General features: G+C 45.8%; 1 protein-coding gene and 1 long non-coding RNA gene across 2 annotated transcripts in view; one reads left to right on the top strand and one right to left on the bottom strand.

The window, feature by feature from the left end:
- Positions 1–584: 584 nt before the first annotated feature.
- PLEKHO2 (pleckstrin homology domain containing O2) overlaps positions 585–27,194 on the bottom strand; it is a 27,018-nt gene continuing 408 nt past the window's right edge. The window contains exons 2-6 of the mRNA XM_010717560.3: positions 23,919–24,071; positions 17,214–17,330; positions 10,067–10,171; positions 7,690–7,788; positions 585–5,228 (exon numbers count right to left, since the gene is read on the bottom strand). Coding sequence (XP_010715862.1) covers positions 3,993–5,228; positions 7,690–7,788; positions 10,067–10,171; positions 17,214–17,330; positions 23,919–24,071 — 1,710 coding nt within the window. The 3' untranslated portion in view covers positions 585–3,992. The remainder of the gene's footprint in view (positions 5,229–7,689; positions 7,789–10,066; positions 10,172–17,213; positions 17,331–23,918; positions 24,072–27,194) is intronic.
- LOC116217106 lies at positions 13,161–22,824 on the top strand. Its single transcript, XR_004161103.1, has 5 exons — positions 13,161–13,699; positions 14,039–14,198; positions 17,851–17,938; positions 21,830–22,078; positions 22,545–22,824. It is a non-coding gene; the product is annotated as an uncharacterized LOC116217106 (long non-coding RNA).

Raw genomic sequence — 27,194 nt, 5'->3', positions numbered from 1 at the left:
TTCATAGACTTTACGTAGTGTGAGGCACCTCCTTTCCTTACCAACACCAGTTTAAGACCTAAATGTGATGCATTGTCTGTTTTCTTAAAAAACACTGCCTTTTTCTGTAGCGTATCCATATAAACTTATAAGTGTCTTGGAAATTCCTTCAAGGAACTATTCCCTTCCCAGCAATAGCTTACAGAGCTTACCAAGAACATTGTGCAATATGATGGCAAGCACTCTTGAACTCTTTTCTCTGCCTCTTTGTAATTTCTAAACCCACTGGCCAGTTTCCACCCAGTTTCACAGAAGAGAAGCACTCACTACAATACAAGTTCCTATGTTCCTGGAATCTTGAAGAGGAATGAGGCTTTAGTGCTGCTTCCCACCAAGAGGATGACCTCTGAGCAAGCTTAACATTTGCAGGAGACTGAAATTGTTCGGGTGCAGCAGCCCTGGTGCTTCTCCTTCCTCCTGGTTTGTGGTTAGCACAGCAGCAATCTGGCCCCAGCCTGACCATAGCCTGTGTAACACACCCTCCTTCGCATCAAACCCTGTGGCTCTTCTTTGCTCCTGTTTAGGACAGATAGCTCTTAAACAGCTGATATTTAAAAGGGGATTTATTGCCAAATCTCAAAGCTCTTACAAGGAGGAGACAAAGTGCTGCCTTTTCGCTGGTTGCAGAGGCTGCTTTTGAGATAGCCATCCACATTTATTTGCTTGCAAGCTCACTTCCTTCCTGTCACAAATGTAACCTAGCAGCACAGCCTGAAACACAGAATTGCACCCCAGCACTTCAAGCCCACAGGGCTTCTAGGCACTAGAAAGAAATGTTAGTGTAGTCAGAAATTAGAAGTGTACGTTTAAGGGGAGGAAAAAAAAGTGCATGATGTACATTGACCAAAGGAGTTGCTGCAGGAGTTCAGAGCAAAGGCTGAATGGAGCAGTCTCTGACTGTGACCAGCACTGCCATTTGCAGAGGAGCAAGAAGCACTCCAGAAGGCAGCTACAGGGTAATTAACCCTCCTGCTTTAGGGAGAGCCCAGCTTAGAACCAGAATGAGGAGAACAAGTGTGAAAACCGCAGAAGCAATATGATGTTGTTTCTTTTAAAGTCTGGGTGAGTCAGGCTTATGGCCAAGCTAGATATTTTAGGATGAAACTGCTAACCCTACGAGCAAAAGTAGTTAAAAACAAAAAGTCTCTAACATAATGTTTTCAACAGTAGAGTTACTGGGTGCTATGGAGATTCCATCTAGTAAGTTCTGTTAGTACATAAAAACAGTAATTAGCTGCAGCCTGTAAAATGATTTAACATGCCCATTTCGTTACAAATAGAAGTTTGTTCTGTTAAGATTTCTACCGATTGGTATTCAGTAAAATGTCAGACATTTATTCGTTAGAATATTCAGTATTATATAAAAATACACAGTAACTATAAGCACATCCTGTAGGTTTGGCTGTAACAGTTAAGGATGTCTCAGTATCTTCATCAGTACTTTGCCAGATGGGTATTCACAGAACACACTGCTGCAAGAAACACCTGTGAGAGCAAAAGCATTTGTATATATCTCGGGGGGTGGAGCTGTCCCATAAGCTATTTCCATTCTCATGGGCTTTCAGTTTCAGGCTTTGATTTGCCCATCCTGGAGTTTACAACTGGCTTCAACCTTGGGATCTGAACCTGTACCAAGAGATTGCCATGGTTTGTGTGTCTTCTTGGTAGTGTGAACTTCTTTTCCGCATCTACTTTATCACTTATTACAAAACTGCATCCTTCAAATGTCTGCCTGCTCTCTGAAGCTGATGTCCCTCGACTTCCAGTGCGCACAGGGTTCTGACAGCTCACATTCATACCACACAGTGTTCGGTAAACAAAAGTGCACATGCAGAAAAATACATTTAGATAGCAGATAGGCACTGAATATTTTCTGTATTATTAGCCCTTGTCCTAAGAATATTTGAAAGCAAAACCCACAGTTCACATTCAATCTACAGCAGCAAATTACACAGACCCAGAATTTGTTCCGGGCTGCGTGCCTGGCAGTGGGCTTAGGACATAGGAATCTTTTTGTCTCACGGCAAAGCTTTTGTGGCACCTGAGCCCTGAGTGTTTGACCACGTAGAACCTCTCATGTGAGAGAATGACAAGTGATTTTCCATGCAATGTCTACAGCTCAAGAGAGGAGGGATAGACCACCATGGCTGCTGTAATCAAAAGAGGCTCTGGGTGGTGAAAAATGGGACATTTGAAGTCCAAAGGTGATATTTCTATGCTGAGACACATAAGCCCATTGGTGAAGCTAAGAAGAGCTAAAGACAAAGCTTTACTGGGCTGCTGCAAAGGGAAGAGTTTGCAGCCCACTGCACCTTTGCGCAACCTGGGAAATTATACAAAGAAAACGGAAGAAATGGAAATGGGGGAGTGGAGTGCAATGCTGAGAAATGAGAGAAAAAAGCTAAGGTAGCATGTCACTCCTTAAAACCAGTCAGGGAAGATTGTCATTTTCTGTGCTTCCAGAGCCTGTCTTAAGCAAAGGAGAAGCCCTTCATGGTGTCATATGATTCCCCTGAGTGCAAATACTGTAGAGAATAGGTGAGAGGACCCAGCTCAGGTACAGTGCTATGCAGTAGCAGCACAGACGTGATTTTATCACAGTGTTAATCACTAGAGACCATGGGAACTGGGGCTGCTTTCAGCAGGTGGGTGGGGAAGCTGTGGGAATTGTGCCAGAGCCTTCTTGCAATGCCTTCTTCAGACCCTTCTGCAGCAATGTATTTTTATTTTAATATACTTAAGCCACAGGGACCAGCCCCAAAGTTGTGCACACAAAATTCCTTTCCCTCCATACTCCAGATGTTTGTGCCAAACCATGGCTCTCAGGCTGGCCAGAACACAGCAGGTAGAAACAAGTTAAATAGGAAGGGGGAACCCATCCAGACTGGCTGCTTGATGTACACGTTCCTGTCAGTTAACATCCCACAGCAGAGCCAATGGCTAAGGGAACGCATGAGAATATGGACTTCTTACGGACAGGTTGCCCCAGGGCATCTCCTGGACACAAGCTCTCCAAACATCTGGCTAATTGTTCCCAACCCTGATGGCATTCAGAGTTATCGGATGTGTATGGTGCTTACAAAGAAACGTGTTGTGATGCTACAACACACTTCTTCAAAGGCCAAGGGTAACCTGCTTTGCATTGTTGCCCCAGTTTCTATATTAATGGAACAGGAACAATTAAGACTTGCCTGGCAGTGATGCATTGAGACTTGCATTCACTTACATAGTGCTTAGCACATCCACAGCTCTGCCCAGCTGGATTCAAACAGATGGATTCATACAGATGTGCTAGATCTGAGGACACTTCTTGTATACAGGAGCTGGCCAGTTTTGCTTGCCTCTGTGTGAGGTCACTTTTTAACTGTGAATGTAGTTTTATGAGCGTCTTCAGAGAAGTTGAAGCCATTTATCCTTACATTCCTAGATGTCACTGAGCCAGGTGCTCCAGGAAACCTTGCCAACAAATGTATAAACAAAGTAAAGTTTTCTCTGACTACATTTATCCTTAAATGAATTAAATGGGAAGACTAGATATGTGCCAGTGTAATCTGGTATCTGCTTGTAAATACAGATAGACAGGGGCTTTTGCTAGAATAACCATTTTGCTTCTTTCAAAAATTGAACTTGGTTTGACTATCAGAAATTGTTAAGGCCTGATCCATTCACTCGAAAGGACTTTGGATCAAGTCCATAAAGACAGTTCACATTTTCAAACTGTTCAGTGTCTTGTAACCTTCTGCTGTGCTAAGAGGATCAGAGCTGGACTAGTATGTATGTACAGCGTGAAGAAAGAGAGAGAAGCTATAACTGAAAGCTCAATTCTGTTCCATAAACATGGTGCATGCACAGCAAAACACCACCTTTTGAACACTGGCCTAGCAATAGTACAAATCATAAATGGCAAAAGTTTAGCTTTGAATTCTGAAAAAGAAGTCTTTTTGAAGAGTGTGTCAGGGAGCACTTCTCCTATAAAGAGTCACTAGATCTTTTTGCTTTTCTTTCTGTTTCTGTGTTGCTTCTTTTTTCAGTTCTCCAAGACTCTTAATTTCTTGCAAGACTTGTGTAGCTTGCCGAAGTTGTTCTACAGCCTCATTGAGTAATGTCTCCGCCACCACCGGGGGTCCATTGCCCTCCTGGGCCTGCTCCAACCCTTCCCGTAAAACCTTCTGCAGAAGTTTTTCTGCCTTCTCCCGTTCGTTAGCAACTTTCTCCTCCATTTTAGCTAAGCAGTAATGGGAATCCTCAGCGAGACCTTGGCGTGGAAGTGCTCTCTGTGTACTTTTGGAATCAGACAGCAAGTCTCCCAGAGAAGAACTGCGAAGTTTCAGAGCTGAAGGGGTTTCTACAGATATTTTTTTCTCAATAGTTCCTTTTACGCTCTCATGGCCTGACTCTGTAGCTGGGGAACTCTCTCTCTGTTCTGCTGAAGTTTGCTGTTCCCTCTCAATTGAGGTTCTCCCATTTCCTTCTTCAGTTTCAGCTGTTTGGGATGCTGACTCTGCTGCATCACCAGCTTCAATGCCATTCACCGGGGACTTGGAACTGCCAGACCTCAGTTCTTCCAAACTCCCAGCTTCCAGATCACTGTGGCTGGAGTTCATAGTGGCTATCATTTTTTCTGATAGAACCTTAGGAGGAGGAACAGGAGGCTTTGCAACATCTGAGGTAGCAATTGCAGCAAGGCTGTCTTTGCCACTATCTCCTGATAATTCCAAGTCTTTTGCATTTTTAGGCTCAAGGACTGATTGGTCCCAAGCAACTTTTAGCTTGTCTGGCATGGTCTTAGGAAGAGGAATTGGAGCTTTTGCTGTGCCCTTGTTGCTGATCTCAACAAGCTGATCTCTGTTCTCCTCACCTGGTGTACTGGATTCTTCCACATTCTCCTCTTTGCTTACACAGTCCTCTTCCGTGGCATTTGCATTCTCTTTTGATGCTAAGCCTTCCTTAAGCTTCTTATTTGGAGGCAATGGAGGGGACATTTTTTGTTCCTGATCAGGAACACTGTTCTCTGCATCATGGTTTTCTTTTGTGCCAGAAGGTTTTGTAGGTGGCATAGGTGGCTTTGGAGTTTCTTTCTGAGGTGGCGGATTGTCATTTTCACTGACAGTGGAGTCAAAGTTTGGTGGTCCATTGTCTACTATATCCAGATCTAGTCGCAGGATACCATCTGATGTAGACTTGGCAGCCTGAAACATAAGAGAGAACTTTATCCATTTCTATTCCATCAATCCCCTGCTCAATCCTTTAACTTCAAGGAATTGCTATGGATACAGTGGTACAAACACTTGCAGCATAAAACTTCAGCTGTAAGGAGAAGGTGAGGGATTACTGTTTTGCACATCCACCCCCTATTTATACTCACATCTGTCGAAACTGCCAGGAGAATCTGACTGATAACAAAAACGGCGCTCTTAAGTGCAGCTGTTTCTGCAGCTCATGAGCAATCCACAGAGCTCGTGCTGCTCCTATGCAGCGTCACCCTGTAATAGCCCCTCACAGCAGTAGCATTTATCTAGTAAGTGAAACCCAATGAAATCTGCAATGCCCAAATTTAATGAGCTGTGATAAACCAAAACATTTTACCTGACAAAGAAGAAAGTAGGGTCAAGTCATGTACCGTACAGCAAATGTTGAATGCATCAAATGAAGATCTCCTATCCCTCTGCCTAGCCCACTTTTTCTACAGACCAACATGCTCTGTGAATGCTATTGGTGGTTTTGCTGCTGAATTATTTCCTGCCTGATGGTGCAGCAGCTTGCACAAGAATAATAAACTCAAGAGCCACAAGCAGTCAAAAATTAGGACCAAAGCATAAAATTTATTTTAATACTTTCTTTGAGCAGAACATCTCAAAGCCTGCTCCACACTCTTATTTCTGTTTTCCTGTCGATGCTAAGCAGTTAGCTCTGACTGATTTGAGTTCTTTACCCTGTAGTAGCTGGATCCCTCTGTCCCCCCCCCATTTATTGTGTGCTTACCCAAAGCACTGCTGCTTTCTGCTTTTGGAACTGTCATATTTCCATGTGACCAAATAAAACAAGTTGGCATACACTGAGATCACTTGGCCAGAAGTTCTATTGTAACACCATTGTCTTCTCACTCTCTCTCAGCCTGATGCCATTGCTGCCCCACTGAGGCTATAACTAGCTGGTTACACCCCCTGCCAACCACAGGCTGCCTGCAAACTTCTCTAGCAGGGGGATATCCTAAAAAGGGTGGATGTGGTAAACACACTGCAGGATGTGAGCTTAGTGCACTGGATGGAGAGATGCAGTGACAGTTCCTGTGTGAGGGAACCCAATGCTGCACCAAACTGCAACTAAAGTCAGAGTCCTGCAGCGCAGAGTTTAGGTAAAGTCTCTCTTGCCTTTCCAGCCCTTAACAGGGAGAGAGACAGGCATCCGTCCTGACCCGTCCTTACCTGGCCTGCTTTGGCACTGAAAATATTCATTCATTCCATTTCTCTCACAATGCTGCAGCCAGCAACTCTCATTCTCATCTTTCTGCAGGCTCTATTCTTTCTCTTTGTTACTGCTTTTGAATTTGGAAGCCAGTTTTTCTCGAATTTGGCTGAAAGCGAGAGCACTTATAGATATTTATGTCTGAGGTATCTCATAAAAATAGGGAGCTGAGTAGGGCTGAGAGGGCTTATCAGTGCCTAGGGAAAGGCATCCAGCTTTGCTGAACCCATTCTATGCATCAGAGAATCCACACTTCATTGCTTCTGCAACTTCTGTCATGTTTTGCTCTGTTGTTTTCTGAAGGGATGGATGAGAACCTGTGATTCATTCCTATGCATACCTCTAGAAGACACACTCTCCCTCCATTTCTATGCAAAGTGAAAAATCTTGGGGCATCTCATTTCCTGCACTAGGGCCATCTGAGTGCTGTGCAGACACATAAGTCAGAGTCTGGGAAGTCTGAAGAAAGAAGGTTTGATTTAGAAACCTTCGTTCGTTTAGATTAATGTTCTGCTAAAATATCAATCTGTCTGTGGAAGCTTTTTCATAAATCACAGGAATCAAACATTCATAAGAACCTCTCCCACTGAAATGAGCTGCAGGTTTATTTTGCAGTGTTATTTCTTTCCCTTTTTTTTTTAAGTGACAGATCCAGAAAATCAGTTAAGGGTAGACAGGCTAGTCTATAAAACTGCCTGTGAGAATAATGTATTCTGTTTCAGAGCTAAGGAAGGGTTTGTAAACCTGAAAGCTTGTCTGTTTTTTCCAGTTAGTTTAATAAGAAATACAGCTTCTCCCCACAGACCGTGCAGTTCTTGTATCTTCACACCACTGTGGCTACAAAATCATCACTTCTTTGCAAATAAATATAGCAGCTTCGGTCTCTTCTGATTAAAATGAAACTATAAAGGCTCTTCCCAGACACCGAGGCAGCTCTTGAGTTATGGGAAGCTAAATATATTGTAACACGTCGCAGCAGCTACAGATCTATGGGTTAACTTGGAGATTAGTTAAAGAGGTGCAGGCATTGTGTTTCCCAAGGGAAGCCATTTCCCTCCTGAGCTTTCTCTGGGCTGTCTGCACCTGGGTTTTCCTGAGGGCCTGCCTGTAGCTGGATGGAGCAGTGTGCTGGGGTGCAGCTGGTCCCAGCTGGGGAGGTGGCTCTGTCTCCATGGATGTACCTACCTCCTTGAGGTGGCTTCTTGTGGGCGGCCTGCGACCATGGGCCACTTTCACTCTGTCCCGAGTTACATGGTCCAAGGAAAGGCTCTCATCTACTTTCACCTTTAAAAGGAAGGGAAACAGAAAAGGAAGAAGGTGGTTAATTTCTCACAATCCATCTATAAAATTCTCACTGTCACGCATGAAGGGATACAGCATTTGGATCCAGGGAAGATTTTTGAATATTTTCCCTTAGTTCCAGCTTGCCTGCAAAGCCGTGTGTATGTGATGGATATTTAAGGTATCTTTAGCGCATATTTGTCTAAAAGGCACTCTACATCAAAGCTCCCAACCCTCAGAGGTCTGCAATCACTAGCCTCCCCTCTACCGAAAGGGCAGGTAAGAGAAGGACACAGGAGGGCTTTGTTGTCCTCACCGCAGCCTGAGCTCCAAAACTGCTGCTGCCATCTTAGAGGTGAAAGCCCATTAATAACCGTGACCTGACGGTGAACTGTATCAGCAGTTCTTCGTAATAGACCTTCCCTTGTACAGCTCTAATGGCTGCAGGAAGCTGAATAGAAGGTGTGAGCAGTGACCTGGATTAATTGCAACTGTAGCTGAATTAACAAATTTATTTCCTGGAATCAGAGGAGAAATCCACTGCCTCCCACGTGTGAGCAGGAAGGAATCACAGAATGGTTAAGGTTGGAAGGGACCTCTGGAGGTCACCTGCTCTAAACTCCCCATCAAGCAGGACCACCCAGAGCACTTCTGAAGATCTCCAAGGAGATTTCCAAGGAAGAAGACTCCACAGCTTCTCTGGGCAGTCTAATAGACTGAAGAAAAGCAAATCCAAGTCAGCTGAGGCCTGACCCATTAGCTTGTGCCTAGCCTAGCTAGTGCAGAAACATTTTAAATCTGAAATCTGATCTTTAGTGGAATGAACAAGAATTAAAGTCTAGCTCTGTGCTGGATCCTCATCAGAAACACTGTCTCCAGGCGAAGGGGGAGAGAGGTGACCCCAGACCTCACAACACCATGCTGGGGAGTGAGCTGTGGGCTTTGCTGCCCACTGCCCTGCTGCTGCAGGCAGCTCTCAGTCTGTGTCAGTGGCTCCAGCAAGGGCTGAGCAGCATTGTGTTAGAGGACATTGCATCTCCTACCCACTGTAACGTGAGAGCAGACCTGGCTGCTCAGCTCTTTGCTGCTCTGCTTTGTAATGGCTTCTCAGGCTGCACACAGCTGCTCCCTGTAGTTACACATGCTGCTCTCTCCTTGGTCCAAGGGCTCCAGGTACCCTTAAAAACCTGATGTAGGATATGATTTGCCTAGGTGAAAAAGGAGCATGTTCCAGCCTCTTCTCCAGCTTTTGCCTTGTCCTGAATAAAAGCAAAGCCCAAGCTCTCAGAGTCTGCATTCTCAAGCACCGCCAAAAGAACTTAGCTCCTTTCTCAAAACTTTTACTCACTGCTTTGGTTTCCTTTGCTAAACAGATCTTGCTGATTTCTTAGTCTCCTAGTTAATCCTGCCTAATTCTTCGTGTCATTCCTGTAATAGTGGTTTTGTGCACTTCCTTTCAGTTACAAAAACAACTAAAGAGTACATACTACTCTTTCAGTTTAATTAGGGGCTGATTACCAGGTAACTGAGAGCAGGGCAAAGTTAGCCAGGCTTGAGGATGTGCAGTTTTCATCCTTGCCTCTGCACACCAGAATGAGTGGGGAACTGGGGAGTGCTGAGGCCAGTGGAGAGAAAGGCAGGGAGAGTGCGTGAGCTGAGAAACCTTGGAGTAACTTTCCACTGGACTTCTCTCCAGCCTGAAGCAAGAATAGCTGGTGGACTGAGTCACTGCAGATTTTTCCAGTCTTGAAGACTGTCCTAACCAAATACTTCAATTTCCAGGCTGCTTGGTGTTGCACATCATGACAGTGTGGGGAGGACAAGTCCTTCCAGATACAGCCAGTTGGGAACACCAGGGAACAGGAGAACACCATGTCACCAAAAGTCACTGATGCCATCAGACCATCTCGCACTGACTTTGGTGAGCTCTGGTGTCCCATGGGTCTCTCAGTGAGATGTTAGCTCTTGCAGCACTGACGATGTCTCTGTACCATCTGCTTATCCTACTGTGCCTGCTTCTAACCCAACCAGAAAGGATGCAAACACCTCTCTACGTGATCTAGTCTCTTGGGCTGGGAACTCCTAAAAACTCCTAGCCTGTAAGGATGCAGCTTGGTCTGCCTTGCATCCAGCTGTGAATGGGCTTTCTTTCTTTTGGCAGTGCCTGGCATTCAGGAAGGACAGGGAGCCTGGGGTCTCAGACAAGTTCTGTTGCTAGCTAAATAAGCAATGAATGAGAACTGACACACAAGTACATGAGTTTGAAAACAGCATCTCTTACCTCATCAAATATTTTGTTTTTGCCTCTATTGATGCCCTCATTCAGGGCTTTTATCCACGATTCCTTTTCTTCCAAAGTTGCAGCTTGAAATTTGATATCATGAACCTGAAAGAGCAGAGAGAGAATTTTGCCTAAGCATTACAGAGAGGCAGCGTTCTGCATTCTGTATATCCCTTCAGTTTTTATATAACATCCAGTTCCAGTCTGTGTTTAAAGTACAGATTCCTTTGCACTTTGGCAAGTACTTCCCTTCATAGCTCCTGTGAACAGAATTTTGTTATGCTGAGCTGTTTGCTGCTGTCTTCTATTTTTGTAATTAGCAGTTAAAGTAGTAAGTAAGTTATGAGCTTCTTACTTCTGTAAAATCTATGGAATAGCTCTTATAGCAGCAGAAAGTTGTTTGTACAGTGAATGGTCAAACTGCATGCAGCAAATCAGACTGAGAGTCCAAGTTGTTTTGTGGCAGTTCAGATGCTATCAGCTACTTCATCTCCAACTCCTCCACAGGCTGCAAGTAGGAAACCCAAATGCCATAGGTTCTGCCTTCTTCCCTGTTCCTGTGGCTCTGCAGAACAGAACCAATACAGGAATCAGGGCTCTGACCTTGGCTGCACCAACCCTGCTTCAGCTGCACATAGACAGGATGCGGCTAAGCACAGCGTAAGTGAAAAAATTAACAATATCTTTTTCTGCTTGCAAATGAAAAAAATAAAAGCGGACTCTACAGATGTACATTTTCTGGAGTCCGAACAGCTGTCCTAAGAATACAGAACAATCTTAGGCCATAGAAGAGACAGCTGGTAAAAAAGCACAGGACAAAAATGAGGATGGGAGCAATGGATCGTATGGCTGTCCCCCATTCAACCAGCTCTGCCTTCCTCCAGAGTCATCCCAGGGCTGTGCTCAATGTCTTTAATCTCTAATTAACCACAGCAGGAACAATAAGTAAGACACTATTTATTTTTCTGCTATGTGCTATTGTGTAGTTTTGCCCCAAAGTACACTTCAGGTGAGAAAAATACCATTTTCATATTACACGTTACTGTATGGCAGACTGGCTTGGATCCACATAGCTCCACTGAATCCAAATGGCTGCAATCTGCACTGTACAGACACAGATAAATGCTCTCGTGCTAAAGAACATCATGAAAGCTGCAAAATCAAGCACTCAAAAAAATTGGACAATCCCAAAGTTGCCTAGGTAACCTTAACCCAGCCACTACACAAGTTCCTCATGTGTCTATCCCTAATGACAGGGGTGGAGCTTCCTACTGAGCTATCTCATATGTGTTGTGTGGGTCAACATTGATGGCACTGCGCTGCAGCCCTGCCCTGAAGACAGAATTACCAATTCCACTGATGATCAATTCTTCGCTGCTTATCACTACAATATCTGAGGGCTTCACAAATTACTTTTCAGAACAATTATCCATGTTTTACAGATGGGGAGGTGAGTTACATAGAGGCTTACCTAAACCACATACTGGTAGGGTCTCAGTTATAATACTTTTTTCCAGCTATTTAAGATCCTACAGTCATTTGTACTGCCTTCAAGACCAGCTGCAGTCTCAGCCTTTTTGTAAATCAGGCCCCACATTCTGAAATCACAACAGGATCAGAACATCCAAACTATACAAAATGAGGGTGACAAAGCCAGTGCTCTTAGCAGCTTTCTGTTTTGTTTATGGTACAGTGAGGCAGCAACTGTTTGGGGTTTCAGCAACTTCTGAAATCTTACATGCCTATACTCTAGGCCTCCCAGTAGGGATGCTCTCCTGACCCCTACAGCACCATTAAAAATTCTGTACAGCTGAAGCCTGATCTCCTTACACTCACTCTGGCTATTTAGTTAGGAACATACTGCCCTTCCTTTCTGCATTTATTGCTCGCTGCAGTGCCAAGGTTTTATACATGCACACCACAGCAACAAAGTTCAAGGCCCTTGCAACCAGCATGGCCAGCAGGGAGTTAAGAAGCATTTTTGGGAGAATGTATTTGTTCAATCAGTTTGCACATAAGGTGATGGGGCTAAATGTCTTCTTAAGACCCCAGAGAAGAGGTTAGGGCCTCTGGAAACCAGAACCACAGCACTCTGGAAAAAGGGTTCTTTGTCTGGGGTGCAGAGGGATCACACTAACCAGGGAATCTAACGAAGGCAAGGCTCCAAAACATGGTGACAGCCAGGTTTTGTTTTAGCCCAAGCAGGCCTGTTTTTGTGTGTGCTTGAAAATTTTTTTGTTTGGAAATGATTTCACCCCAAAGTTTTGTGATTACAAAAGCATCTGAGAAAGCTCTATTTGTGAGCAGCTGTGCTGCTGCACTGCCTGGCAAAGACCTGGCATCCTGCACCAGGGTTTAGAAACGTAAATGGTGTTCAAGGGAAGGATTCCTGCCTTACTTCAAGCTTCCTCTTCTAATGCCACTTCCTGTGCCTTATTCTCCGCCCAGGACAAAAGCCGCTGACCTCCCAAAGCTGGGACTGTGACAAAGTGCTGCTGTCAGCTTGCGACTGCGCAGCAGGGCACAGTGGAGACCCTGGGGAATTGCTGGTCATTACTGAGAAGCTGAGGTGTCCCTCCGGCATGGCCTGTTTAATGCTGACCAACCGCTGCAGCCACCGATCACAATCACAGACCAAGTGGACAGCAGGGGGAGGGGAAAGCGTGGGGAGATGCTCCAAAGGCAGCAGCACAGAGCCATTGCACTCAGTTTCCTTTCTACAAGAACATTTTTTTCCTTTTTAGTATAATATCCACAGATACTAAGGAAAAATCAAGCTGCTGGAGCTCTAAGGCTGGCACTTGGGATGCTGCCATACAGAGCCTCATTGTTTCCTTGCAGTGCACTGCTTGTCTGCCTCCCTCTGTAGTTCACGTCCTCCACCACAGGCACTGGGGTGAGAAGGTTTGCCCATACTGGGATGGAAGCTTGCTATAAAGCTGAGGAAATAGAGGAACAATCCAGAGTTGTTATTTTCAGTTCTGCTTGCTACTGTGGTTCTGTAGACTAGAATGAGATAAGGAACAAATTAATTTACTTTGTATTTTTATTCACCTGAGTATTCAGATATCACAGGGCACACAGCTTTAGGCAGGGTCTGATCTCCAGCAGCAATTTTAGGTAGAAGGTCAGTGACACCAAGACTAAAGCCAGAGGGCAGGAAGCAGGGCAGCCCATCTGCCTTCCTACCTGCTAAGCCAGCTGAGACTGAGTCATGACATAAACAACTGCCTGGTGTGCCAGGAAAAGCTGTCATGACTGAACCTAATGTGATAGTGACCATTGTGAGCCATGAATACAGTGTACGCAATTTACTGTAAGTGAGTTCAGAGCACAGCGCAGCCAGTCAGTTCCTGACTGAATCACTGACTGCATGTCGTGCGATAAAAGAGGCTCACACTCTGCTCACTGCCCGTGACGACACTGAGCACATCTCTCTGATTGCCCTGTGTCTTCTCAGACATCAGTCTTCTGCAAGGACGGCCTCGTGGCTATGCTGACCCCATTATCCAGGGCCAGCCCTAAGTGATTTATCTGACAAGCCTGGAGAACCAAAAAGCTGCAGTTTATGACATTTAGCAATACAAGCTCTTTGCTGAGCTCTTCTGCTTGATGCTACCAATCTGTCAAGAGGTGAGTGACAGAAATCTGCGTATTCTCAGCCATTTCAGTGCAAAGCTTCAGCTGCTGGCAAGGGTAGGCTAGACTGGGCTGCGAACTGCTTGTGTTCCGCTGGCTGAGGTGTGGGAACACATTCTCTTCTGCTGGCTTTTGTCACTGGGTGGTCACCTCCAGCAGATGCCAGAGCACAGCTGGGTCAGTAACTACCCAGGGTCCAGCAGAGGCTATCTGCCAGATGTGAGGTCATCTCCTGAATCTGGGTCCTCGTCAGGTTGGATCACTGAGGAAAAAGTGGAAGCAAGGGGGACAATCAGGGGATTCTTGTTGTTTTTTGTTTTTTTTTTCTGTCAGCTGAACCAAGAGCTGCCTCATCTCTGGAAATAACGCAGCATCTCTGCCACGTTCAGCCTGGGCAGACTCCTGGAGCAGACCCCTCAGAGCACAAGCAAAAGTGCTTCACTGCGATCCCTGTCAGCTTCCCAATTTGGGCCCCTGCTGAAGGGAGCCACAGGTACCTCCAAAGTTGACAGAGGGAAAAAAAACAATGTAGTGGAAATTTCCACGAGTGCTGAGTTAGTGCCTGGCAGTGCTAGGGAAGGACATGTGGGAAGCTGCAGGACTTGCTGATGGACTCTTTCCCATACTGCCACCCTCCTTCTTCCCATTCTTTATCCTGGTAGCTGAAGGCTTTCAGACCTGCTGAATACCAGACTTGTGCCAATCTCTGGAGTCTCTAGGCAGCTTACACGAGAAGACATGGTTTATGCTGCTCTTTGCATCATAAGTACATTTAAGGTCTCCAAGCCAAGGTTGCTGCCCCTTCTTACAAATTCTCTGCTCAGCTCTCTCTGTTCAGCAGTTTTCATTTAATTAGTGTGACTGCGTGAAGCATTTGAGATTTCTAAGCAGAATGGGTCTTTTGCACACTTCCAACTTCCTTTGCTGAAGAACCAAAGCACTGGGGACAGCACTTTGTTTCAGTTCCACACAAGGAAGCTGTCCTGTGCAGGCGTGAGGCACGCTCATACTGTTGTGGCTTCACAAAAGTGTTATCTTGTGACCTGGGCAAGCAAAATCTGGGGTATTGCCATCAAAGAGCAGTGCTTAGCAAGGCAACTTACTTATTTGGGTGCAACTGTAGCTACAGAGGTGTTTTAACTGACAGATTTACTGTGAGCAGAGCTACACTGAGCTCACAGTTCCTTCAGACTCTGAGAAGGGTCTGAACAATTTCTGTTTTACTGTTTGCTCTTTCCAAGAGTCCTTTGCTCTTCAGAAACATCCCATCAAATATTTAAACCTGGATTCTCCCAAAGTTAAACTCAGATCCCTGCTTTCTACAGTGACATTTCTATTTGCACACTGGAATAGAAATGGCCTTTCCCGGCTTATTCGCTTGCTTTCTGCATTCTCCAGCCCTGTGCTCAGGATAAGGGGCTAAGAAAACTAGCAAAACATGGAAGGGTTTGGCAAGGTACTTCACAGGGTGACTTTAAGCTGTAGTGCAAGCTGCAGATGGCAGCTAGTCTCCCAAAAGGAAAATGTTGAGCAGATATCTATTGCCACAGCTGCAATTCCAAAACAGAAGAAGGACAGTTGTGGACGTTGGCCTCTTAATTGAAGTTTGTTCTAACATCTGCAAAAGCATGTTGCGTGTCAACACCCTCACCAGACTCCCAGCCAAAAGGAGGATGGGAGAGGAGCTACAAACAGGGGACTTTTCATTTATAAAAGCCTTTCCTTTTACCAAAAGAGCCTTATGAAAAGTGGCCACTATCTAGGTTTCCATTTAATCATTGGCATGAGAACCAGGGGAGCTGTAAACTTGCCAGGATGCCAAAAGGATGAAGTTTCCCTTTCAGTGCAGAATTTGGGCATATCTTTCTTCTAGCAAGAAACAAAAGGTTTAGGAACACATCCCACGCTCTTTGTTGATTCATGCAGAAACATACAGCTATTATACACTTTGCCTAAGTAATATACTTGCAAATAATTATTAATTCCTACTATGCCTCCATCTCTGCTCACACATGCTATTATTTGCCTCCCTGGGAGTAGGTGTGCACACACAAGGTAGCCAGAAGCATTCAGCAGGGGCAGTTGTTGTGGTCCCGTCTCCCTCTAGAAAATGCACCAAGCCTGCCAAGGTTAGGCATTTTTGATCTAAAATTGACACGATTTGTGATTAATGAAGTTACGAAACAAACATTAAACCTCCAGCCAAACTGGAAAGACTCACTGCTCTGTATCCAGTGCTGAGCAGGAGCTCTCTAGCAGAGGGCTCAAATTCCAGGCTACCATAACCTTGGTGTGTTGTGCTTAATATCACTTTTCTTCCTGACGCAGACTGGGTCTAACTTGCAAAACAAACATCATTTCCCTTCTCTCTCCACCCCAACCCCAGTCCAAATGAATGCTTTGGGGCACGGGGACTATCCTTGTTTTGTTGTTGTGAATGAAGTTTTGCACAAAGATGCTCTGAACTCAGCTGGGGTCTTGAGGCACCGTTACACAAATAAACACTAAGCGAATGAAGTGAAAGAATAAGCAGCAATGACAGCAAGGACTAAACATCTCCATTTATTCAAACAAAATGGAGATGAGGAAATGCATGCAAGCTGATATTTTTGGCTGTTCATATTCTTATGGAAATTAATATGCTTTTTGTCCCCTAACAACCTCTTGGATCTGCATGGAAAAATATGATAAGATCTTTTAAGCCAATAAAATCACATTGAAATTAGAATGTAAGTCAAAGTGAGTTATTTAAGAGCAACAACAGAAACATCCTAGCCCAGAAAGATGCTGATACACTGTCAGCAGGAATGAAAAAAATCATCCCAAGTATGTGCAGTGATGATGAACATATATTGGCCTCTACATAAGATAAAAGTGCTTCCTTGCATACAGTTGTGCTCAGGTGGATATAGAACTCCTTTGCAACATCAGCCTGGTTATTAGATTCTGGGTACAACTAGGTGCTGCACAGGCACCTAAGGTTGCAGAGTTTCATTAAATCTCCGAAGTAGATTTTCTTCTAGGAACTGTTTGGCTGCAAGAAACTTTGCAGTTACTTTGCAGTTACTTGGAGATTCTCATATGAGCATGTCCAAGGACAGGAACTGTCCCAGTACGTGGACTGGGATCACTGACTTCACTGGAACTTCGGCAAAGCTACAGCACGCACAGCTGGGGCAGGGACACTTCCTCACTCAGGGCACACTGGGAACAGCAGGGTATGGTCTGACACCACTGCTCAAGGAGTACTGGGAGAAAGAAAATGATAAAGCAGGAAAATATCAAGAGGAAAATGTTCTTGTAAATTGAGTAAAAGGAAGATCCTTTCCCCAACACAAGAATAAACTCTACAGGACAGTAACGTTCATCTTTGTACATCCTAGGCCATTCACAAACATAGACAATTTCTCCTAACTGCCAAACAAGTGAATTTCAGAGCCTTTTGTCTGCTGTCTGGGGACTCATTTTGAAGTTAGCAGAATTGAGGGTGAAGAGAAAGCAATCCTACCTTCTTACCCGGGGAGCGGATTAAAATGAAACGGTTTTTCTTTTTTAGTAGTGCACGCAGTTCCTGGCACTTGTCATAACTCTCCAGTTCCACTGTTTCTATGCATTTCTGCTCATCCTGCAGAGAGGGAATGAAACATTATTATAAATAGGAGTCACTGAAATCAATCACACACCATCAACCTCTGCATGTGTTCCCTTTACATCTGTCTAAAAGCTCTTCTGCCTTAAAAATAAATCTGCATGCAGACAGCAAGCCCCCACAGATCAGGTTGGTATCCCACATTCAAGAAAGCATGAAGGTCTCTAAGCTATGGGCTGATTTGTGACTACTGGTCCACAGTAGCTGAGGAAATAACACAGTGTGGACAAGAACATCAGCCTCTTCCATGTCTGGTGGCTCCTTCCAAGGATCCACAGTCAGATGCAAGGTGAGAAGGATTTTGCCAAGCTACAGGCTGGGACTGTGCTGCCAGTCCTGCTGCAAGGATTCTTGTTGATCTACCCAACAAGTAACACACCACACTTTCATAGGTTTCCTGACATGATCTCAAAGCCCCCCCAAGTTCCCACTTAGCCTGGCAAAATCACCTTCTTCCTGCAATGAATGAAACCAATGTTATTCTGCTTTTTCACAGGGAAGAAGATGGAGCAGGCATCACAACTGCCCAGCCCTGCAGGAAGCCCGTGGTGGATGTGGGCTGGTCTGGCCCTCCTGTGAGCAAGGTTGGTGGCAGCCACGTGTGACTGGGACACAATTCCCTCACAGCCATGCTCTGAGCTGTCAGAATGCCTAAGACTGGAAATGCAGCCCCGTACAGCCAGCACAACTGTCAGGGCCAACGTCTCATTGGGGAATATTTATCTCTGGTGTATCTGCACTGATGACTGCAGGCCGTGAACTTGGCTCATTTCTCCCAGTAACATAACTAAAATTCCACACGTGGTACATGGCTCAGTTCATCTGCAGAGCACCATCCCTAATAGGAATTGCAGTGTAGCGCCAGGCAGATAATATTATTCATGTCTCAGAACAGACCAAAACTCCCTTTTGCAACATATTACATAAATAAGCAGTGAGAATTGCCAAGCAGTTCTTGCCAGTAAAGTGTTTCAGTCAGCGTGCCTCGTGAACCTCTCTGTTACCATCCTAAATTAGAACCTCCGGCCACGACCGTCCCCAGGTCTGACTCTGCTCATAGTTGTAGTCCTATGAGTTTGTATTTAGCAATTCTGTAGCAGCAAGGGGGTGTGGGGTGAGGAAATGTGTCGTAGCCAGGAAGTTACTGCGTGGCTGGAGGCAGGGAATGGAGAGTTCAGAGGGAAGTGGGCTGCGGGGAATTTCCTTCGCTTACCACTTGACATTTAAGTCACTGTGCAGAGCCCAGGCTGCATTCAGGTTTTTTTTAACCCTCTGATCTGGAGATGGGGGCACAGCAGAGCCAACATGAGGATGCAGAGCAAGTTCTGAGCCACAGAGGGCTGTCTGGATCTAATTTAGGTTTATTATTGTTATGGCATTACTGTTTATTTCGTTTAACACTGAGTAGGTGAATGTAACCAGAGAACGGGGAAGAGGTATATTAGGAGAAGATTAATCTGCCCAAATCTAAAACCTCACAGATAAAATCCTGCTGACATTACTGAGCCCTTTAAAGGCTCCTGCTGCCTGGTTTTGCAATGTCACTGCAAAAACTGGAAATAATAACCCCTCAGCAGCCAACAAATCAGAGAGAAGGGTGAGGTCAGTGATACATGCCTAGGGGATGGTGATCTCATCCTGGCCTTGGGTAGGTGACCACCCACATCTCAGTGCTGCCACACGACTGCTGTGGTCACCACCTCCTACGGGAAAGTTTGCTGAGCTTGGGGTGTAAATGTAGGTGGCTTGGCTGGACACTGATGAGAGATTTGGACAGAGTCCCCTGGCAACCCTACACATCCTTGGAGAGCAGCTCTGCCTCCAGCAGAGCACAGTGGCTCTGTGCCACCCCCCTTGTCCACGCCTTCCTGCCTGCCTTTTGGACAGGAAGCTTCCCTTGGATCCTGTGCAATCCATCCTCCTTATCCTAAGGATTGCCATGGGCTGTGATGAAGCTGGAGGACAAAGAGAACACTGCAGGTTGAGCAGCTCTGCTACGCTGTCTTTTGACTTTCAGCTGCCCCTTTTCCCCTGGGAGGCTTTGGGATTATGGGCTGCTCAGGGAATAAAGGCAGAGAGGATAGGGACATGCAGGGCCCTGCCTCCCAAGGGCAGTGACTTGACTCTGCTCCTTCATCTCAGAGACTGGAGCTTCTCAAGTTATCCTCTTCAAGGAAGGCAGGGAAGAGAGCAGCCAGAGAAAAAAGAAACCCCATGTATGAGGTAAGGGAAAAGACTGAAGTTCAGGCAATGACAAAATGGGACTTTTGTCTCTGTTTTACCGTTGGCAAGAGGCCAGCCCCTCTGTGTGCCTACCTGGTCACAAAGAAATCTTTTATGCTGTTCTGTTCTGCATGACTCAGGTAAAGACCAAAGGGCCTGACCCTCCCAAAAGTCTCCAGGTCCCTCCATCCTCTGGGACCTGGAGGATGCTCAGCATCAGGCAGAGACAAGGTTGCCATCAGAGCCTTGCCCCTACAAACTGGTGTCAGACACAAGCTCCTGCTGCATTTTGCCTCTAGTATCCCAAGGAAGTGAAAACAATTCTTTTCTATTGCACTAAGACACAAATGCTGAATTGAGCTGCTGGAATCCCCACTCAGTAGTCTCTCCTCCCAGCAAAGCATGGCCTGCCATGGTGTCCCATGATGCTGCATCTGCTGCCCATCTCCACGCCTCTCCCATGGCTACAGGCATGCCCAGGAATCAGGGAAATCCCTTGAGGCCTTCTTTCCTCTGTAGATTTTAGTGCTTGTTTTTTAAATTGCTTTTGTATTTGCTGTAAGGGACAATCAATAAGATACTTAAAATCCTGGTACAGAAAATCCTACACTCATGATTTAATGCAGAAAAACAATACCATTAGCTATTCGTGGAGCACACACTGCTACTTAAACATGTATGTGTTTGTAAGCATTTCAATGCCAGGCCCTGAGGGAGAACGTTACTAAATACCTATACATATTAATGCGTATGCTTAACCAAGGAATCATACTTGGCAAAGCTAGAATTTCCTGAATGAAATGTTGATAAAAAGGGAAAATAGAACCGGTAAAATTTTTACTTATCTGAAAATAAAATTTCCAGCAAAGACTGCATCACCAATACATATTAATGGTCTGTGAGCCTCCATTTTCTGTACAATGCCTGGAATTCTTGAAATAATAATCCTCTTTTCCATCTCAGGATCTCAAAGCGTAGTGATAAATCACATGTGGGTATACATTGCTACCACTTTACCAGTGCAGAAGTGCAGACATCAGCTGCACTGCTGAGGTCACACAGGAAGCCAAGGGCCTCGTGGAACCTCCACTCCCTAGCAGACATCTTGCTCGGTAGATTTTTGCCCTGTCATACGGCACACTTTAAAAAAAAAAAAAAAGAAGGAGAAATTCAAGAAAAGAGGAAAAAAAAAAGTTAAATAAAAAAGACTGGCTCTCTCTAATCCATGGAGTGATGACATGGATTTACTTGGCCTCTTTGCCTGTTCTGCAGATGCCCTCTGTAGTTCCGTGGGCTTACTTTTTATTCCAGCAAGAATATGCAGAGACAGGAAACATCACTCTAAAATGACCTGCCTATTTGGTTCTTTGTGGGCTTGTGTGCAATTTGCCTGTCACTGAGATGTGTCAGTAATTTCCTTGGGATCTGAATGTCACAGAACTTTATGTATTTGCATAGGTGCATCTCTCCTGACATTTGGGTATGTAATATGTACCTTGTACGTACATCTTTCTGAACTCAGTCTTAGGTTTACATGAGGGTGCACCTGCAGGGGCCTGTGGATGGAGCCTCATCAGATAACAAGGAATACATTGCATCAGCTGGATGAAACCTGCAGCACAGAGATGCACAGCTTTCACCCACCATCTGCTGCAAGTAATACAATAGCCATTTGCAATCTGCCTTCAGGAGGTAGCTATGCTTTAAAACAGATGAACAGATGCAATATAGGAAACCCGCTTCCAAGGTAGGTCAGAGGCACATTCCAGGAGATTTCTATTGATGATGCTAGAATACAGTGTTTGTGTTACGCTTAGGCTGTACTTAAAATGTTATTGCCAGCATCTCATCTTTTGTTGGCCTTCTCTGCTGTTATTCTGCACATACAAACTTCAGAGACAAGTGCAGCTGCCAGCCCTGTGCAATTGCATAAACAAGTGTGCCTGCATATGGAACAACTGCTGAAGGCAATGTTAACACCTCTTCAGGAAGGGCTCCAACACACCAGGGACTGATAAAAGGACAGCATGTCCAAGTCACCAGCTCGTTTCGTGGAAATCGGATGGGTTTCAAAAAGCAGACTCTCAACTTGCCCTCGGACATGGAAGCTGGCCTCCCTCCCACATAACTACTTTGGTCTAACTTAGCTTGCATTTCTGTTAGCCAATTTTTTATCTCCTTTGTTTTTGAGGGCTGTTAACCTCCTGTTCAGCAAGCACTGAATAATCCCATTTAAAATCTCTCTTCTTAAGAGCCAAAAAATGCAGATTGAGATAAGGAAATAGAAGCCACCGGAGCATGCTGTGCCACAGACTCTCCTTTGACAGTGGACAAGTCACTTCTCATCTCAGAAACTTCCCCAGTTGTGAGACAGAGACAGCAACACTGCCCTAACTCACGCTACTGGAAGATAAATATAGTAATAAACATGAACTACAATTCTGCAGTAACAGGACCCCTCCTGAGTACAGAAAATTGCCATTTCCTTCGGTTTCCTTGTTGTAAGTCTGCACAATCACATGCTATCCTATTGTGCTACCAGATAATTTTGTAGCAATTTCCTCTCCTGAGATATTTGAGTTCACTATAAGCTACTTTTAATAGCCTATAGATATTAACATGATCCCTTATTTACAATAATGGGGCCTTGTAGCTACTGTAGCTTACAGATGCAATTTATTACAGGATGTTACCACAGTCCGCAGGCTACCAGAAAACATTATGTCTGGTTGTTACAAATGCCATTTTCCTTGCTGAGATAGTTAAATAACTCTTTAAACGATCAGGATTTTTCCTTCTTCTGAATGTCTGTGAAAATTAATCTTACTTTAAAAGCTTCCTTTTCCCTTGTGGTAATAAGAACCTCCATGTATCTTGTTTTTAAAAGCATACTCTTTAAAAAACAAAACAAAACAAAACAAAAAAAGCATGTCATGTTTATAGATTTGAATCTGTTTGTTCCTGTAGCTTCAGCTGGAGTCAACAGGTGTCTGGGGCACTCGGATGTGATCTGCAGACAGCCAGCAGTTTGCAGGATAGGCTGTATCTCTGCAGAAGAGCTGCAGGTCCCTACACCCCCATCACTCTGCCTGCCTTCCAAGCTCTTCGTTACCTGACCTGACTTCTCATTTCAGTATTCTTGCACTCTTCGTGACATTTCAAAACCAAGAACAAACGCCTTCTGAAAGTCTTGGGATGTGGGGAGAGCAGAAGGTAATATCATTTAACCCAAAGTGCTCATAACACATCTTCCATATTAGGCAATACTATGTTTTTAGAAAAGAGAACCAAACTCTTTTGTCAGTCCTGTTGTTCCTGAAACCATCACAGCAGTGCAACTGCTGATGTGTTTCCCCATTCCTGTTCCCCTGACATGCTGCACAGAAACTGGACTGCTTTTGTCTTCTAGCGTCCTGATGCCCACGAACGCCCCAGTCCTCTCATGCCAGGTGCCACACAAGCACACATACCAGCAGGGCTTAGCCTCAGCTGCCCCTGTCTCAGACCCCTCCAGGCTGAGCTTATGTGATCTGCCCACTAATTTATTCCTTTGGGGACCTCGAGGACAATCTCACTCTTACAGAGCTCTTTCAGCCCAACAACAGAGCACCAGACTCAAGGATATTTCACTTTTCATTCTTCTCGCATTAAGATACAGGGCAGATTTGGCTCAGCTCTTACTTATTCCTCATTGGATTAGAAACAGCTCTAAATGAAGCCATGAACTTAAGGCATTCAACTTATCTAGGGAAGTTCAGGAAAAGGCTCCCAGGGGTCCTTCTCTTAGCACTAGCTTGCTCAACCAACAGGAAGGGATGAGCCAAACCCAAACTGTGTTCTCGTTTAAGGATAAATCAAGCACTCACAATCTCATCCTGTGCCCACTGTGGCTTAAGACCCTGCACAGCCTGGCAGGCAGCGGCTCCAGCTGCTTGTGGGGTGCTCAACAGCTGCAGGGCTGCCAGTCGTGCCCTCCAGCAGCAGGTGGGCAGTCAGGCTGCTACAATGCAGTTTTAGCCCTTAAAAGCCGAAAACTGCGAGCACATATCCTGCTTCTGCCTGAAGTCTTACCCTGTTCACCTTCTCACAGGATGTCCTGCCCCCGTTTTCTTTTTTCTTTTTTTTTTTAAACAATGCTACTGTCAAAATATTTACTGGCTGAAATATTTATGGTATATAATATACTTTAAAATGCAGCAGCTGTCTCTTCTTCATTTAACCTCCCTGAAAGTATCTACAGAAGTCCTTCTGAAAGGAATGGGCTGGAAAGAGGAGCGAAAATCAAAGGACTGTGTCACCGAGGACTTGATCCTGCCGGAGGGGGTTAAGCTGTAAGCATACCTCGTCCTCGTAGACCACGAGCTGTGTTTTCCGCAGCTGGACGTAGCGATCCTTCCACAGTCCCAGGAGTCCTCCACTGCTTTTCTTTATCCAGCCAAATTTCTCTGCACTGGGAGCAGGCTTTGGTTTCTCCGAGACCTCCTCCTTTGTATCCTGCAGGACCACCAAGAAAAGCAAAAGGGAGAAGTTACATTGAGAGCACCTTCCATCCATCTAATGACAGTCCTTGGAAAAGCCTGCCCAGCAAAGACCGCAGCACCCACCATGTGCAGTCCCTCCCCAGCAGCTCACAGGGAGAAAGGCTGGGACCGGACCGGCATCTTCCAGAGAACGCTTCTACAGGGGAGAAGAGAGCTCAGGCAGCTCCTGCCCCACAGCCCAGACCTCTGGAACAGGGCTGGGGAGTGGGCATGGACCCTGAGGCTGCTGCTGCCCTGCATGCAGAATCCGGCACGGCTGCTGCCCTAAGCCTTTCCCAGGAGCAAGCAGAGCCAAATCCCCTTAGAAAAACACCTCACCGAACTCGTGACCCTTAAGAGGAGGCCAACCCCAAATCCTCCAGAGCCCTTCCCAGAACCACACTGTTACCCCAGATTTGGCTTTTCTCCCGGGACACAGGACCTGTTGTTGCCTGTAATGGCACTAAGCAGTATTTTCACAAAACAAAGGATGCACGAGCAAGGCAGAGCCCCAAGCATCCTCAAATGGCTCTGGCTAGCTGCTGATAGGGAAAAAATCAAAACAAAACAAATCAGAACGTCTGTAGCTCAAACATCATGTTTCCTACCATGAGGAAATCCCATGTGCATCGCAAGGAGTCAGAGCCAGACACTCCCGTGGCCAGAAGGGAGTGGGGATAGGGCAAGTGAGTACAGACAGGTTCCAAAAATCCAGAGGAAAGCCTTACTAACAGATCTGTTTTCATGAACCAGACTCCCAGCAAACACACCCTTGGATAGTATTTGGGTGAGCTGTTCCTTAAAGATAGAACTTGCACCCATAATGAGAAGCAAAACAGATTAAATTTGCTGTGTACAAACGTTTATTCCAGCCTCCAGCAAGGTCAGGAAGAGGCTCGATGTCTGAAACACAACCAGACTTCCTCAGGTAAAGGTAAATCACACAGCAATGGCCACCAGCCCCCGTGCACTTTGCAGAATGAAGCTGTTTCATGGTGCTGTGCTGTGTTTGACAGGCCCTGCGACAGGATGGCAGCACACCAACAACTTTTCCGGGAAACGAGGAGGACTGTGTTTTTTTTAAGCTTGACTTTTTAGGTTGCCAGGAAGTTGCAGTCAGTTGCGATTTGCTCCTTCAGCAAACATCAACCGCTGCACCAATACAGACCTGTCGGTGCATCATCCCTTTTGATGTCATGCTTGGGTAACTGGGCACGGGCTTTGACATTACGCCTAGCAGTTCTGCTTGGATGTAGCTGCACCAACAGGGACTCCTCACCTGTCTCCCTGTTACTCCCAAATGGGTTGGAGTTTTCTGCTTTGCAGATCAATTTTTATTTTTTCTCTCGACAGCAGAATGGCTGCCTGAAAACACACAGCAAATCAGCCTATCCGTGGCCTCTTTGCTCTGCAGTGTGAAAACCCTCTCCTCTGTGGTTTTACAATAAAATTACTCACTATAAAGTTGCAGCACTTCACATCTACTGCTAAAAAAGCAACCCACCCTCATCACCACTTTGGTTGGAGGTAATTCTCCTGCTTGCACTCCTGCAATCTCACAGCATTCACCAGCTCCCTGACATCTCGGGACAATCTCTTTTCTCCACCCCATCAGGATTTCCACTTCTGGGCCAAATCGTCCCTGTCTGTGCCTAAAGCCTGGCTGCTCACCCCCTCTGTTTGTAGCAGGAGTGATGCTTCGATCCACACACAGGGCAGATCACATGCATGGGATGCTCTCCCAACCACACGGCGCTTCCCATGGTGCTGGCATCCCATGCCTCTGGCTTGTGCAGCCCCTCAATCTGTCAGCAAGGGGAGGTTTGCCAGGGCAGAGCGCTGGGAGCAGGACTCAGTGTCCGCTCTATGCTCGCTGCCTGTGATTCCATGACTAAAATTGGAGGGTAGCACAAAGAGATGATTTGTTGTTGTTAATTCAGCTTTCTGCAGGTATTCCTTCTGCTGGAGGCAAGAAATACTAAGATAGCCATTCCAGGATGTTCCCGGGCTGGATTCGTGCCTGATGCTGGTGTAAATCCATGAGAATAAACTCACTGACATCAGCCAAGAGAACCAGCATAACCAAGGGAAGAACAGAGTTATTCTGTCACTGCCCGAGCCAGCGGCGCTCGTCCCAAAGCCGCTACAAGTCATTGGTGCAATTTATAGCGGGGGCATTAGAAGTGCAGCACGAGTTGGACTCTCCTTTACCTTCATGTTTTACAGCTCGGCAGAGATGTCAAATTAGGGACGTGGGATGGCTTTTCATTTAACAATCAGGCAGTTATTTCTGCCTTCCTTCCCCTGAGTTTAGGGGCCCACAAAACCACGTACTTTCTGTGTCTTCTGACAACAGCAGAAGCCAACAGTCAGACTGCGGCGGTGCTTTCACAAGTTGCACACACTGCACAGGAGCATTTTACTTGGCAAGCAAGTGGTGCAACTGGTCCATCCCATACTGCAGCACGGATGCATCTCCAGATGCATCCCCAGTTGCATTCCCAGACCTCAGCTCCTTTTCTACCCCTCCACGTTCACTCCTGACACGTTGTTGGCACTTCATATCTGCACAATGCAGGAGCAATACCAGACACTGCACACATGGATGTGAGACCCTGGAAGTTGCACTGTTGCCGATTGTCAGGAGGACTCATTTGTGGCTAACGAAGGGCGCGCAGCCTCCAACCTGGCAGTGCCCGCTGAGTGCAGCCGCCAGCTGGAAGCACTTTTGTGCTACGGATTAATTTCATGGATGCCGGCGGATAATGACAACTTTCAGTCCCTACCACGCTGGGCTGACTTTTGGTCTCCCCGCTGTCGTGGCCCTTTTGGAAGAAGCCCTTATTTTCACCACAACATTTGGGGAGTTAAGCACGGGGAGAGCAAGCCAAGCTTCCAGTGCTGCATGTCCCGGAGCTCACAGCCTGTCCTGCCACACCTTCCTCGTGCATCAGCAGCAAAACCTCGTCGGGTGGAAGGGAAAAAGGAATAATCGGGTGAGCAGACACGTGGAGGAGAGGACCTGCTCAACTTGCCAACAAATCTGTGGCATCAGGGGACCGTGAAAAGCTCCACGTGCAGAAGCACAACAGCCTTC

This window comes from Meleagris gallopavo, chromosome 12 (genome assembly GCF_000146605.3).
Source record: "Meleagris gallopavo isolate NT-WF06-2002-E0010 breed Aviagen turkey brand Nicholas breeding stock chromosome 12, Turkey_5.1, whole genome shotgun sequence".
Classification (NCBI taxonomy): Eukaryota; Metazoa; Chordata; class Aves; order Galliformes; family Phasianidae; genus Meleagris; species Meleagris gallopavo.
Note: the sequence above shows the minus strand (reverse complement) of the source record. Positions and strands in the feature narration are given on the sequence as shown.